Below are 14,209 nucleotides of genomic sequence, written 5' to 3'. Positions count from 1 at the left end.
GGCTTGTTTTCTAAAGCCTTCTGAGGGCTTCTCTGGAACTTAAAGTAAAATCTGAAAGATGAGAGGGAATTCAACATTCTAAGACTGGAATAGTGTATGCAAAGGCAATAAGGCAGAAAAGAGCTTATTTTTTAGAGGATTCTTTCTTGTAACTAAAATCCAGTGTGGCTGAAGCAGAGGAAGAGTAGCACAGGATAAATTTGGAGGAGTACACAGACCCTAATATCTGGAGCTTCGTAGGCCATAATAAGACATTTGGATTTCATTTAAATGCAATTGGAAGCTGTTGAAAAGGATTTTAAGCAGGAGAATGACATGAAAGTGCTAACTAGATCATTCTGGCTGTTGTATGGAAAGTGCTGAATGGAATCAAGGCAACCATTTAGAAGGCCGTTGATAGTTAAGAGATGCTGGTGGTCTGAGATAGGGTGGTAGTACCAGTGGAGGCTGAAGTGAAACTGGAATTGACAGGACTTGTTGATAAATATGGGAAATGAGAGACAGAAATATCGGTGACTTTAGATTCACTGCTTGAGGAACTGGGTTGATAGTTTGTGCTATTTACTAGCACAAACTATTTACTAGGGGGAAATTGAGTTAAGATTTAGATATATTAATTTCTTGCTGGGGATGTAGCTCAGCACCAAAAGAAAAAAATTGCAATATCTGTGAGACATCCAAGTGCAGATGTGAAATGCTCAGTAGATGTTACAAGCTGGCACTCTAAGCAGAAGGTTGGACTGGAAATATAGTTAGGAAAGTAAGTTTGTCCAGGTTTCTAAAACTGGGGGAGTGGATGTAATACCTAGAGAGTTACTGTAAGGAGAGAAGCATGTGGTTCATAGAAGATGGTAAGGGCAGCAGACCACAGGTAGTAAGATTGTTTTTATACAGAACTAGGAGAAGAGACCCTTTTTTCATCCTAACATAAAAACAGGAGGTCCATCTGCATACAGATTCAAGAAGGTTTGTAGGCTTAGTTTACATGAAGCTGAAATAATTCCAGTCTGATGGCTCCTGTATTTACTTTTTCAGTAGAATCCATGGTTGTCTACTGAGAAGTTTGAGGATGCGGCATCAGAAGTTTGAGGATGTTGATAAGTGTGATGTAGTGTTGGACAGAAGAAACACAATAAGTTGGCCTGTGATGTCTTTTTTTTTTTTTTAAAGAAGCAGAACTTTTACAAATTTCCACTATCTGTTTAATACTTATTGTTTTAGTTTTCGTCAGACACAACATCTTTATTTGTATGTGATGCTGAGGATCGAACCCAGCACTGCGCGCATGCCAGGCGAGCGTGCTACGGCTTAAGCCACATCCCTAGCCCGGCCTGTGATGTCTTAAACCTTGTTGACCATTAAATTTTTAGTAATTGCTTTAATGTACCTTGTGAAATGAAAGAGAGATGGTCTTCTTAAGTTTAATAGATGAATAACTAGGTTAGTATAGGTAAATGGTGTGAGGAAATGGTCTGAAAATCTTATTATGGAAGGCAGGATTGGCCTGTGATGTTATCTGGTCTGGTGAGGCTGGAGTGTTGGGACCATTGCTTAGTAGCTCTGTTGCTTGTACAGTAGGATTATACACAATGTTTTCTCACCATTGGTAAAGACAGGGTAAACTATTCACATTATCTTATTGAGGTTCAAGAGGATCCTGAAAAGGAAACAGGAGGAAGTGACAGTATTAGCAGGATACAAAAATACATTGTGATCTTAGTAGGAAAAGATTAATTAGGATGTTTTAAATAATGTATCCCTTTCTCTGTGCTTACATTTTTAGAGTGTAAGGAAATTGTAATTGCACAAAGAAATGTATAGTATTTTTTCTATAGCAAAAAGCTTTGAAATGTTTTATTTCTTTGCTTTTCTTTTGTGATTCATAGAGTGGGTGAATGCTATGATTTGGTAGAATAAGCAATATTTGTACACTCAGCCTCTAGTGATGAAACCCTAAGTCATCTTTTCTTCCTTGGAATACACAGATGGTATTTTTTGTAAAATAAATATATGGCCACTTCCTGAATTTGAAGAGCATTCTGTTGCTGTCAAGGGAGGATATATTTATTGATTCAGTTAATGTTTTAGCAATTTTCTATTTTAATGATTTGAGTTTGAGTGCCTGTCAGATATTGTTATGTGAAACAGAATACAGTGTAATTGGATCTGTTAAATAAGGAAGGAACACAGGTATAATTCTTTCCAGAACCCTGACAAAATGTTTTAAAGAATTTGTTTTCTTTTTTGCTAGGTATATTAAACTATAATGTATTACTAAATAGGACTGACTTTATAAATAAGTCATGAAATTCTTTCTTTTCTTTCCCCCAAAAGAAAAATAAACAATGACTTCATAATAGTACAATTTTTTTCTTCTTTGGTTTTTTTCTTCCTGAGAATTGTTGCATTTGTATAGGTTGTTTCTGAAAATAAAGAATTTAAAAACACAGTACAACAAATAAAAAAAAGTTGCTCTATACCTGGAAAATAACTGAAAATCCAAATGTGGGAAATACTCTCGCAGCATGTTTTTGTATAAGGTCTACCCCTTCAACAGCTTTATAATGCTGATTAGTGAATCTACTCAGGTGATCCCAGCTAACTTTTCTATGGCAAATACTAGACGTGTGTGTGTGTGTGTGTGTGTGTGTGTGTGTGTGTGTGTGTGTGTGTGTTTGCATTTAGTCATCTACTATTACATTTGAAATACCAAGCTAACCATTCTGAAAAGCAAAAATGTTATTTAGAATAAGCAATATTTGTACACTCAGCCTCTAGTGATGAAACCCCAAGTCATCTTTTCTTCCAGTCCAAGGGCTGGGAATATAGCTTAATGGTAGAGTGCTTGCTTAGTATGTGTGAGGCTCTGAGTTCAATCCCCAGTAATGCAAAAAACAAAAACAAAAACAGACTAGAACATAGTCCATGGCCAAGATTAGGACACAAAAGGAAGTTTCATGAATGAAAAATTATCCCAAAGCTTTAGTTATACAAATAACAGAGAATTTTGATAGCTATTTTTTTCATGAAGTCTAAATTACACAAGAAAAAAACATTATTTTACTAGTCCAATAGCTTTTTCTTTTGCTTGACATCATAATGTTTTTATGCTTCTACTTAGTCTTTATCTAGAGGAATAAATACCTATGAATACCTATGTGTTGATAAATGAAATCTTTTGTATGTAGTGGGACATACAAGTTATAGTTGCATGATGTGTTATGGTTTAACTTGCCATTATAAAGATAAGCTGTAATATACTAGATAACTTAAGTGGTTTTTTTGTGTTTTTTTAGAGAGAGAATTTTTTAATATTTACTTTTTAGTTTTTGGCAGCACAACATCTTTGTTTGTATGTGGTGCTGAGGATCGAACCCAGGCTGCACGCATGCCAGGCGAGTGCGCGACCACTTGAGCCACATCCCCAGCCCCTTAAGTGTTTTTAAGAACTGTTGCATTGATGGACCACTTTAAACATGTGCTCCCCCTCCGCCTACACACACACAGTTTGTGTGATTAGATGCTTGCTTACGCAATTGCATCTAAATCAATGCATCATTTTTCTCAGGATTTTGATCAGAATATAAAATTTGTTTTATATTTTAAATTATGATGCCTTAAGTAGATCCAGTTATGGGACTTGGTGTGGAGATACTATTAAATATGTTTTGAACTTTATAGGATCATTCTGTCACTATTTAAATAATGTCATAATAACTTTTCTTTCTTAAAAACAAAACTAAAAATACTCCTTGGACCTGCCAACCCTTTTCGGTCAGTTTGCTGTCCATTATAGCAAAATGTCCAGGAAAAGTTTTCTATATATTTTATGTCTGCTTCCTTACTACCGTAGCAGAATAATTAAGAAGTCATCTTTTCTCATTCCATGTTAGTTTCCTACATAATCTCACAATTTTGCTTTTACATATTGTATTACTACAGTTCTTCAAAATTATCAGTGATTATTTTGAAATCATCCCTACTTAAAACCAGTTTCCATACTTACAACCAGAGATTCTGTCATACTTGGTTTAAGAGGTATTACCAAGGTGGTGGGAAAGGAGATGTCAGCCTTCACCACCCTCCCCCCCTACAAAAAATAGCTGTCTACAAACCCAAATAGCCCTAGTTTGGGGTGGTCCAGGCAACAGTATTTTAAAAAACTGCTTAGGTAGTTTTAATGCCCCTTAGGATGAAAATTGCTGCTCTAGAGGTTTATCTCATAATAAAATCTAAACAACTTACTTCAACTACCACATCCCCTTCTGCCTAGCTCTGTGATGTCCTTTCCTGCTTCTGTTCTCTGTTCTAGTCATGTTGCTGTGTTCATCAGTATCTCCTAGTACTACAACAGTGCTTTCTTGCACATAGTTCAACAATTGTTAAATTAATGGATATTTTTATAGATCCTATTTGATATTCTATAGTAGTGATTACTCTGTAATGCTGACTATGTTGAAAGTGTTTTGAGTCTTCAAGAATGCTACCAAAGAGTATGCCACAAGCTCCCACAGTTCATCCTGTATCCATCTTCCAATAATGTCTTATACTTTACTGTTATGATGTTTGCTTTTCTACTTCTGTCTCTTGGCATTGGCCCTACTGATTCTTCTGATTAATTTTTTTCATGGTGTCCTATTTCTGCTCATATTTTTTTATAATTTTTCTTCACTGTATTGTTACTTACCTTTGTGTGTGTGTGTGTGTGTGTGTGTGTGAGAGAGAGAGAGAGAGAGAGAGAGAGAGAGAGAGAGAGAGAGAGAGAGATATTAAAAAGACTGGTCTTATTAGTGTTGCTAGTCAGCAAGAGAGCTTCTTTCTTTTGGTAGGTAAATAAACCATTCATAGGGCATCTAGCATGTAATCTTGGGGTCTCATGCCTTCCTTGTTGATGATGACTTGCTTAGCACCTTACTTTTGCTGAAGCTGGCTTTGAACTCACAATCTTCCTGTCTCAGCCTCCCGAGCCGCTAGGATTACAGGCTTGCACCACTGTGCCCAGACAATGATTGTTTTTCATGCCTTTGTGTGAGATGGATCTCCTTCAAACCTTAACTACATGGGCACTTGTGGTTACGTGAGGCAGGGCAGTAGAGGTGGGGAGTGGAAAAAATTCATCAGAGAAGGTTTATGTTTCTGAGGTGGGAGTTTGAAGCCTATTTGGTATAAAGTTGAAATTTTATTCTGTCATTATGTGAGTAAGTCCAAGATAGTATTACTTACAGTAGGACATTTTTTTAAAAGTCCAAATAGTAGGTATTTGATGCTTTGTGAGCCATAAAGTCTCTCTGTCATGACTGTTGTGATGTAGCGCAGGAGCAATTTTAGCATATTTCAACAGATGAATGAGTAACCACATTCCATAAAACTTTTTTATGGACACTGATATTTGCATATAAGTTGTATAAGATTCTATTCTTCTGATTCCCACACAACCATTTAAAAATATTAAAACCTTGCTTTGCTTGTGGGCCATGAAAAGACAGTCAGAAGGCAGGGTTTGGTTATTGAGTCATTCATAATTTGCCAGCCCTCTGTTTACAGTAACATCATCCTCCTACATAGTTTTGACTTGAAAAATCCAGTTCTTGACTTATAATCCTTTTGTATCGAATACTGCAACATTTGTAGTTCGTTGTAAATTGCCTTTTTGTCAAAATCTATCTGTAAATTTTATTTTAAAGAGCTCATCAGATTGGGTCTTCCCTTCCCCCATTTTAACATCTCCCACTGGACCACATTGTTTTGAGTCTGTCCTCTATTATGTCCTTACAGCATTGCTTTTGCTGCCCTGCTACTAATATAAAATAGCTTTTCTCTTAAAAAAAAAAATAAGCATTTCTCTAAAGTTTGTAACAGGTGCTGTTTAGGCCTCCCCAACACAGTTTCTAGTAGCTGTAGGGGACAGATCCCTAGCTTACTGATAACTTCTTTTCCCCAAGCACGGAGATTTCTGGGCTTGCTGTGCCTACATGCAGGGCTTCCATCTTGTGTATGGTAGCCAGGGAGTGCTAAGAATTTCATGCCCCAAGAGGAGCCCTTAACCAAGGAAACAGAGAAGGACCCACTACTTAATGAGTCCATTCTAAAGCATATGCCACAGGATTCGTGAGGACTGAACTCCAGTTGTCCACAGCAGTTAATAAATCCTTAATTATCTTCCTCATTTGTCTCACTTTTACTAATCCTTTCAAGTTCAGGTGTGCTTCCTGGTATTCCCCTCCCCCAAAATAAGCTATTTTACCCAATTTCTCATCTCAGAGTTGCCTTTGGGGAATCCAAATGATGTAAGTCAGTGTTTTGGACTCAGGCTGTTATTACTGTTAAAGCTATTTGCTGCCCTTCTTTGCCCACTGGCAGTGTATTATATAGTTCCCTTAGCTGATATTGATGGGAGAGTACAGCAGAAATGACTGATGCAAGTGTTAGGAAGAAGGTATTATATATCTACCTACCCATGATCCAGTTCAGCTCAGCCTTGCTCCCCTGGATTATCATCATTCTTTGCAAGTAGTCTTTCTGTATTAGTTCTGTAGTCCTGAAGAAAAAAAATATAACATGTTATTAGTTTCTTCATTGTATTTGAAAATGTCCCCAACTTTGGCTATCTTCTACAAGCTAGATCAGAATTTATTATTTCTTAAAATCAGTTGGCAGATTCTGTGCTGGAAAATAATTTAAGTTGGGCTGGGGATGTGGCTCAAGTGGTAGCGCACTCGCCTGGCATGCTTGCGGCCCCGGTTTGATCCTCAGCACCACATACAAACAAAGATGTTGTGTCCGCTGAAAACTAAAAAATAAATATTAAAATTCTCTCTCTCTCTCTCACTCTCTCTTTAAAAAAAAAAGAAAATAATTTAAGTTGCAGAGTACTATACATTAAGTATCATAAGTGGTTGAGTAGTTGTAGTTTTGCAGCCAAATAATTAGCTGAATTTTCTTGAAACAAAACAAATATTAAAATTGCAGAATGGCCGTACAATTACGAGTAGCTATAATTTTCTTGATTATAAAAAAATGTAATGTCTAGGGACTTAGAAGTCTTATTCTACTGTGTTTCTTTCATGAGATATGCAGTTATATCAAGCAAATTTTGCCATTATAGAAAGTGTTTCTAGGCATATAATCAATGTGCAAACAATTTTTTTTCCTTAGAGGTAGGCCAGTTGTTTATCTTAAGTTCCAGATTAATAATATTTTTATATGACTTAAAGCTGATAAGCTCTTTTTGTAGATATCAGAAACCTGGTGGTAGTTTTAATTTTTATTTGCAAGAAAGTTATTCTCCAGGGTTTTTTTTCTTCCCTGGGAAGACTTGTTTGACTGTTGTTCTTGTTTTGAAATATCGCAGCTGCCTTTTTGGGCACTTAATAAGTTTAACATATAATTGATCCAAAAATCTACTATTACTGCTAATTTAAAAACTACCTGCAGTTAGATTTGATTGATGCAAGTTTATTCTTATGATCTGCCTGAGTTTAGCCAAACCTTGTGTAAATTACATTCCTTTCATTTTTTGGTTGCATTTTATTTAATTGCGCAAAACTATTAAATGGTGTTTTCTGTCATACTTGAACCAAATTTTGTTTATTGACAAAAAGTGGACTGTGTGACTTTGTTATTCTTTTTGGGATATGTATGGGATACAAGGTTGAAATGTAGATTTTGTATGTTTTAGAGCTTTCTCTTAGTACAGTGCTGCTTATGGATATTTTCCATACTCCTTCATCTAAAATGGTGGGTTTTGTTCACTTTGGTTTCTTGTCTTGCTTTTACCACCTTTACAGTACCATAGTATATTTTTCAGTCTCCCAGACTGCAACTTTTTCACCTATTTTATCATCATGATAAAATTCTTTAAAGAAATTTAAAGATGAAAACCCACCAACTCAACTTCTTTATTAAATATGCTTCCTATTCTAGCTCCCAAGGTTCTGTTTGTTCTCTAATAACAGAGGGTACTTGTTCTCTGTCATCCATGTGTTCCAGTTCTTATTTGATTTCAGCAGTGTTGATTACCCTGTGTATTCTGTTTGAGCTATCTTGTGTATTGGCTTTTAAGGGCAGAGAATATTCTTAACCATTTGTATGTCTTGTACCTTTCATATAACAGGCATTTATTATCTGCTGTTTGTATTAAATACCCAATTTTGTTTTAATTTCTCTCCAGTAATCTTGGTGATTTTTAAGAATTTTGCTTGCTTGCTTATTTATTTATTTATTTATTTATTTATTTTTAGATGTAAAAAAAGATTGGTCTGACCATGCTCTCTGGTGGGAAAAGAAGAGAACTTGGCTGCTTAAGACACATTGGACCTTGGATAAGTATGGTATTCAGGCAGATGCCAAGCTTCAGTTCACCCCCCAGCACAAACTGCTCCGCCTGCAACTTCCCAACATGAAGTATGTGAAGGTGAAAGTGAATTTCTCTGATAGAGTCTTCAAAGCTGTTTCAGACATCTGTAAGACTTTTAGTAAGTATTAGTTGCATCCGTCATTAAAGTATGAGTTGTATAATGTACATATCATTGGTGAGTGGAATTTAGCTTATCCTAATCGTTGGGAGTTAACTAATGTGCATATATGTTCGAAATTTCTTTTTTTTTTTTTTTTTTTAGTGAGAGAGGAGAGAGAGAGAGAGAGAGAATTTTTAATATTTATTTTTTAGTTCTCGGCGGACACAACATCTTTGTTGGTATGTGGTGCTGAGGATCGAACCCGGGCCGCACGCATGCCAGGCGAGCGCGCTACCGCTTGAGCCACATCCCCAGCCCCCGAAATTTCTACTTTATTTTTTATTTATTTTGGTACTGGGGACTGAACCCAGGGCACTTTATCACTGAGTACATACCCGCTCCTATTTTTATTTTCTATTTTGAGATAGGGTTTTTCTAAGTTGCTGAGGCTGGCCTCAAACTGGCAACCCTCCTGCCTCAGCCTCCCCAGTTGAGGGGATTACAGGTATGTGCCACCACCCCAGTTCTGCTTTATTACTTAAAGGTTTCTTAAAACTGTTGTTTTTTGTACTTTTGTTTGTTTGCAGTATTGAGGATTGGTCCAGGGCCTCATGCATGCTAGACACTCTACTAATGAGCTGCATCCCACTCGCTTATTTTTTACTTCGAGGTTCCTACCTGAGTCTCCGAATTTGCTGGGTTTACAGGCATGTACCACTGTACCTGGCTTATTTTTTATTTTGAGACAGGGTCTCTCTGAGTTGCCCAGGTTTGCCTTAAACTTATAATCCTCCTGTCTCAGCCTCTCAAGTAGCTGGGTTTTCAAATGTGCACCAGTGTCCCTACTTAAAAGGTTTATGTTAATGTAAGGTTAATGATGGGGTAAGATGGAACACGAGAAATCTCATAGAGATTTTTTTCTTTACTAGAATTGTATCATATATTATGTAATACTTTTTTCTGATGACAATTTATTTTTATGGAGAGGGGAAAGGAACAGACAGTATTTTCAGAGGGAGATGAATTTTGCAATGTTTCTTTCACATAAGTCACTATTACATTTTAGTAATTGAGGCAGATTGTGTCACTTCCTTCATTGAAGGCTGGACAAGGCTCCTAAGGAAATGACTATGAGTATTGTTTTCCTTAACCAATCTCCAATTTGAATGCTTTTATGGTAATTCTATGTATGCTTTCTGAAATAAGGAATGGATTACTTTTGGCTGACCCTGTTATGTCATACTATAGGAAGTATTCAGACATCAGAGAAAATGTGAACTGTTGTCATTACCACTAGTAACTCTACTGTATTTGTTCCTTTAAAAAAATGCTTAGTTAATATATATTTAATAACTTTTTATATTGGAATTCTAAATAGATGAACTTTTTATGCACATACTGTATTTTTTTAGTTATACTAGTAATTTATGAATATGTTCTATTATAAAAGAATCAAGAAATATAGACATTCATTGTAAATTCCCCCTTCCCCAAAGTGTCTATACTTGGGTGATTTTCTGTGCTTTATTTATATTATGAATTTACTCATATGTATTGGATTTTTGTCTTTTATAAGTAGACATTATGTGTTTTGTTTACTCATTGAGGTCTTGGAGATTTTTCCATGTATCATATAAAATAGACTTGATTTATTTTTTAACTTTTACAGTAATTCAGAGTATAGATATACTATAAATTCATACTCAGATTTCTTTATTAATGGATATTTAGGTTGTTTTACTATTGGAGTAAATGCTGTAACAAGCTTTTTTTTGGTCATATTGTTGAGAACATTTGAAAACTTTTTAGTTGGGATAGCTCTGGGATACCTATTCTTCCCTGCTAGTTTTAGCACCCACACTTACTTCTAGAGCCTGCAGGCAATGCTGCTCTTGTATTCTGCCTCGGCACCAGCTGAAGGAATGCTGGTTTGGGATTACTTATCTTTAAATCTAGGGCCCCCCTTTTCCTAAATTTGTGGGTTTGGAGCTTGGAGGAATCTGAATTTTCTTCCATTTCTTGTGTGTGGTTCTGGCTGTAACTTCCTTTCATCAACCCAATGTCTCTTCTTTCTGTCTTTTAGGAATCACTTTTTTTTAACCCTTTTAATTTTTTTTTCTTATGTTCAGACAATGTTGTGAATGTTCATCTTTCTTCTCCCCTGATTTTTAAATATTTTGCTATCATTTTAAGGGATTTGGAGTATGGGAGGGGGAGATTTAGGCAGAGTCATATTACTACTTATATCTGATGTCCTTGGAATTATTAATTTTTCAAATGTTCAATGAGGTTATTAATTAAGATGCTGAGAAGTGCAAAGAATTACATAATAGATATCTAATTTCCATTATCTAGATTTAATAGCTGTTGGCATTTTGTCAATTTTCCAGACTTTGGGCTAGGGATGTGGCTCAAGTGGTAGCGCGCTCGCCTGGTATGCGTGTGACCCGGGTTCGATCCTCAGCACCACATACCAACAAAGATGTTGTGTCCGCCGAGAACTGAAAAATAAATATTAAAAATTCTCTCTCTCTCTCTCTCTCTCTCTCTCTCTCTCTCTCTCTCTCTCTCTCTCCTCTCACTCTCTCTTTAAAAAAAAATTTTTTTTCCAGACTTTTAAGTCACAATATCATAGGTAAAGTTTTTGAATCCCGTTCTCCTAACCTTCCTTCACAAAGCCTGTTGATTTTGTATCCCTCTAGTAATACTTACATACAGGTGCACGTGCATACATGCTTCTCTGGGTATATATATATCTATAAATAATGTTATTGCAGTTGTTGTATATTTTCTTACACAGTTTTGCACAAGAATCTGGTTGTTTACCTAGAATTTCTGTGTTTTATGTATTCAAATAATTCAGAGTATTATCAAATTGCTCTGCCAAGTGATTTACATTCCAGTTAGAATGTATAAAAATCCATTGCCTCAAATATTCACTAACATATTTGAGTCATCTGTTTTTATTATTTATGTCTCTGACTGAAAAAGTAAAGTATTTTATTGTAGTTTAGAAAGTCGAGTAAGTTTTTGTATCTTTATTGGTCATTGAGAGTTTCTTTTTTGAATTATATATTTACATTTTTTTTTGTTTTTTTTTTTGTTTGTTTATTTGCTTAGGATTGAACCTGGGGCCTTGCTTATGTTAATACTACTGAGGTACATCCCTAACCCCAGAGAAGTCTGAGTCAGAAAATTTGAGCAAAAACACATCCAGTTCCCATAAACCCCCTCCACAAATTTCCCCACCTTCAAAATTCTGTACCACAATGGTACATTTGTTATAATTATTTTTAGTATTAGGAATTTAACCCAGGAGCACGTTACTCAATTTCTTTTTAATATTATTTTGAAACAGGGTCTCACTAAGTTGTTGAGATTGGCCTTGAAGTTGGAATCCTCCTGCCTGAGTTTACTGAGTCTCTGGGATTAAAGGCACATGCCACCAGATCCAGAACATTTGTTATCAATATATTATTATCCAATTTCATAGTTTACCTTAAGGTTTACTTTTGATGTTGTATATGCTATGAGTTTGCAAAAATGTACAGTGACTATATCAGCACACATAGTATTATACAAAATAATTTTACTATCTTAAAAGTCCTCTGCCTACTCATCTCTTCCTTTGAATATTCCCTGACAACCTCTGATGTTTTTTATTATCTCCTTAGTTTTGCCTTTCCCAGAATGTAATATAATTAAAATCCTTTATTATGTGTATGATTTATATTGGTTTCTTTCACTTTGTAATTATGAAACTTAAATGCATATTTAAGTTTCCTTCACGTCTTGGTAGCTCCTTTCTTCTTAGTGCTGAATAATATTCCATTGTCTGGATGTACTACAGTATCTTTATCCTCTCCATTACAAAAAGGAGTGTCGGTTGCTTTCACGTTTTGAGTAAGCTACTATATAAATATGTCCTTACGTGAATTTTTATGTGGAAACAGTTTTGAATTCATTTGGTACTTACCCAGATGAATTGAAAACTATGTTCATTTGTCCATTTGGAAGTTGCATGGGTTGCAAATAGTTTCTCTAAATCTGTTATGTCTAAAATTTGTTCATGATTTGTTTGTGGCAGGGTGAGGTGTTTAGCTTTTTAATCTACTTAAATTTTACTTTTTTTTTCTTTTTGTCTATCTTCTGAAGCAGAGTACTAGGGCTTTTTTGTGTGTGTGGGAGCTGGGGGGCTGAACAATGTTATGAATTGAACCCCAGGATCTTGTGCATGCTAGGCAACAGCTCTTACCACTGAGCTCTACCCTTATCCCTGAAGGTGTCATACATTTTAACGATCAAGCTAGTCAGCCCTCTTTATTGAATTGTTTGTTAATTTTTCACAATCATAATGTTGGCTGTGTCCTATGCTAAGATTCCATGTTGCATGGGTCTCTTTTTCTATTTCTGTTGGTTCATCTGTATGTTCTTAAATGGATACTACACTGAGTTTATTAGTCTTATAGAAAAGTGCCCCTTCCTTGTTACTTTTCAAAATTGGGTTATTTTGGAAATTATATGCTTCCCTATGAAATTTGAGAGTTTGTCAATTTCCAGGAGAAATTCTGTAGTGATTGATTGGAAGTACATTGAATATATATGTTTAGATAGAGTCTGTTCATGTATATTAGCATATGCCTTAATTTATATAAACTTTTCACCCATGAGTAAAATTTGTCCATTTGTCAATGTAATCTTTTATATTCTTAAGTAACATTTTATAATTTATCTAGAAATTATAAATTTATCCCTCAGTGCTTTATTTTTCTTCTTTGGGTATTGCTGTTAGGAATGCTTTTTTTTTTTCCCCTTATAATCTTACACTTCATACTTGTTAAACTCTCTTATGAACTCTAATAATTTATTTTCTTTTTAAGTAATCACATCCACTGTAAATAATAATTTCCCCTTTCCAATTTTTGTACATTTTATTTCTTTTTTTCTTTCAAAATTTTTTTAGATGTTGATGGACCTTTATTTTATTATTTATTTATTTTTAGGTAGTGCTGAGAATTGAACCCAGTGCCTCATACATGCTAGGCAAGCGCTCTACCACTGAGCCATAACCCCAGCCCCATTTTTTTCTTTATCTTGTGTTATTATGTTGGATTAGACCTCCAATGTAATGTAGAATAATAGCAATGATGATGAGTATTTTGTATTGTTCCTGATGTCAGTGGGAATGCATCTAACATTTTACATTGAGTTAAGGTTTGTTATTATGTTTGGGAAGTTTTTTCCTTTGTTTTAATTCCTAATGGCTTTAACTCATGGGTTCATATGAAATTTTAATCAAATGGAGCAGAGAGTAGCAAGAACCTAAGTGCCTTAACTTGAGAGTTCTTGGTATACCTTAATATGATTATTCTTCTGTGTTCCTGGACCACATGCTGTCATCAGATCTTATAGTTTTCCTTATAAAATGTTTTTTGTCTTCGTCCTTTATTTCACACTCTGTTATATAGGATGAGATTAAATGTTGAGAGGATTTTCAAATTCATTATATTTGTATTACTTACTCCACCTTGTTAAATATACCTATCATGGGTGTTTGATTTTTATTTTTACTACCACTACTACTGTTTCTGGCTGTCTAACATCTGAACTTCTGTTCTAGGTTTTTGAAGTTTTATTCCTTGTAAGTCTTGGGATAAGACAAAACCTGTCTCCTTCCTAAAAAAATAAAAAATTCAGATAATTGTTTCCTGCCCTGCTAACAGATAGTGTGAGAGCTGTTGGCAGGACTTAGG

The 14,209-nt window shown here is 35.2% G+C and overlaps 1 protein-coding gene and 1 long non-coding RNA gene across 6 annotated transcripts in view; one reads left to right on the top strand and one right to left on the bottom strand.

The window, feature by feature from the left end:
- LOC144377783 (uncharacterized) overlaps positions 1–14,209 on the bottom strand; it is an 87,477-nt gene that overhangs the window by 7,811 nt on the left and 65,457 nt on the right. The window contains exon 3 of the long non-coding RNA XR_013438873.1: positions 6,456–6,538. This is a non-coding gene — a long non-coding RNA (uncharacterized LOC144377783). The remainder of the gene's footprint in view (positions 1–6,455; positions 6,539–14,209) is intronic.
- Fermt2 (FERM domain containing kindlin 2) overlaps positions 1–14,209 on the top strand; it is a 78,781-nt gene that overhangs the window by 14,251 nt on the left and 50,321 nt on the right. For all 5 annotated transcript variants that reach the window (XM_005337972.5, XM_021735067.3, XM_013364108.4 and 2 more), the window contains one exon: positions 8,241–8,474. In XM_005337972.5, the coding sequence (XP_005338029.1) occupies positions 8,241–8,474 (234 nt within the window). The remainder of the gene's footprint in view (positions 1–8,240; positions 8,475–14,209) is intronic.

Source organism: Ictidomys tridecemlineatus, chromosome 5 (genome assembly GCF_052094955.1).
Source record: "Ictidomys tridecemlineatus isolate mIctTri1 chromosome 5, mIctTri1.hap1, whole genome shotgun sequence".
NCBI classification, from domain to species: domain Eukaryota; kingdom Metazoa; phylum Chordata; class Mammalia; order Rodentia; family Sciuridae; genus Ictidomys; species Ictidomys tridecemlineatus.
The sequence above is the reverse complement of the archived record's forward strand: the minus strand, read 5'-3'. Positions and strand labels throughout refer to the sequence as shown.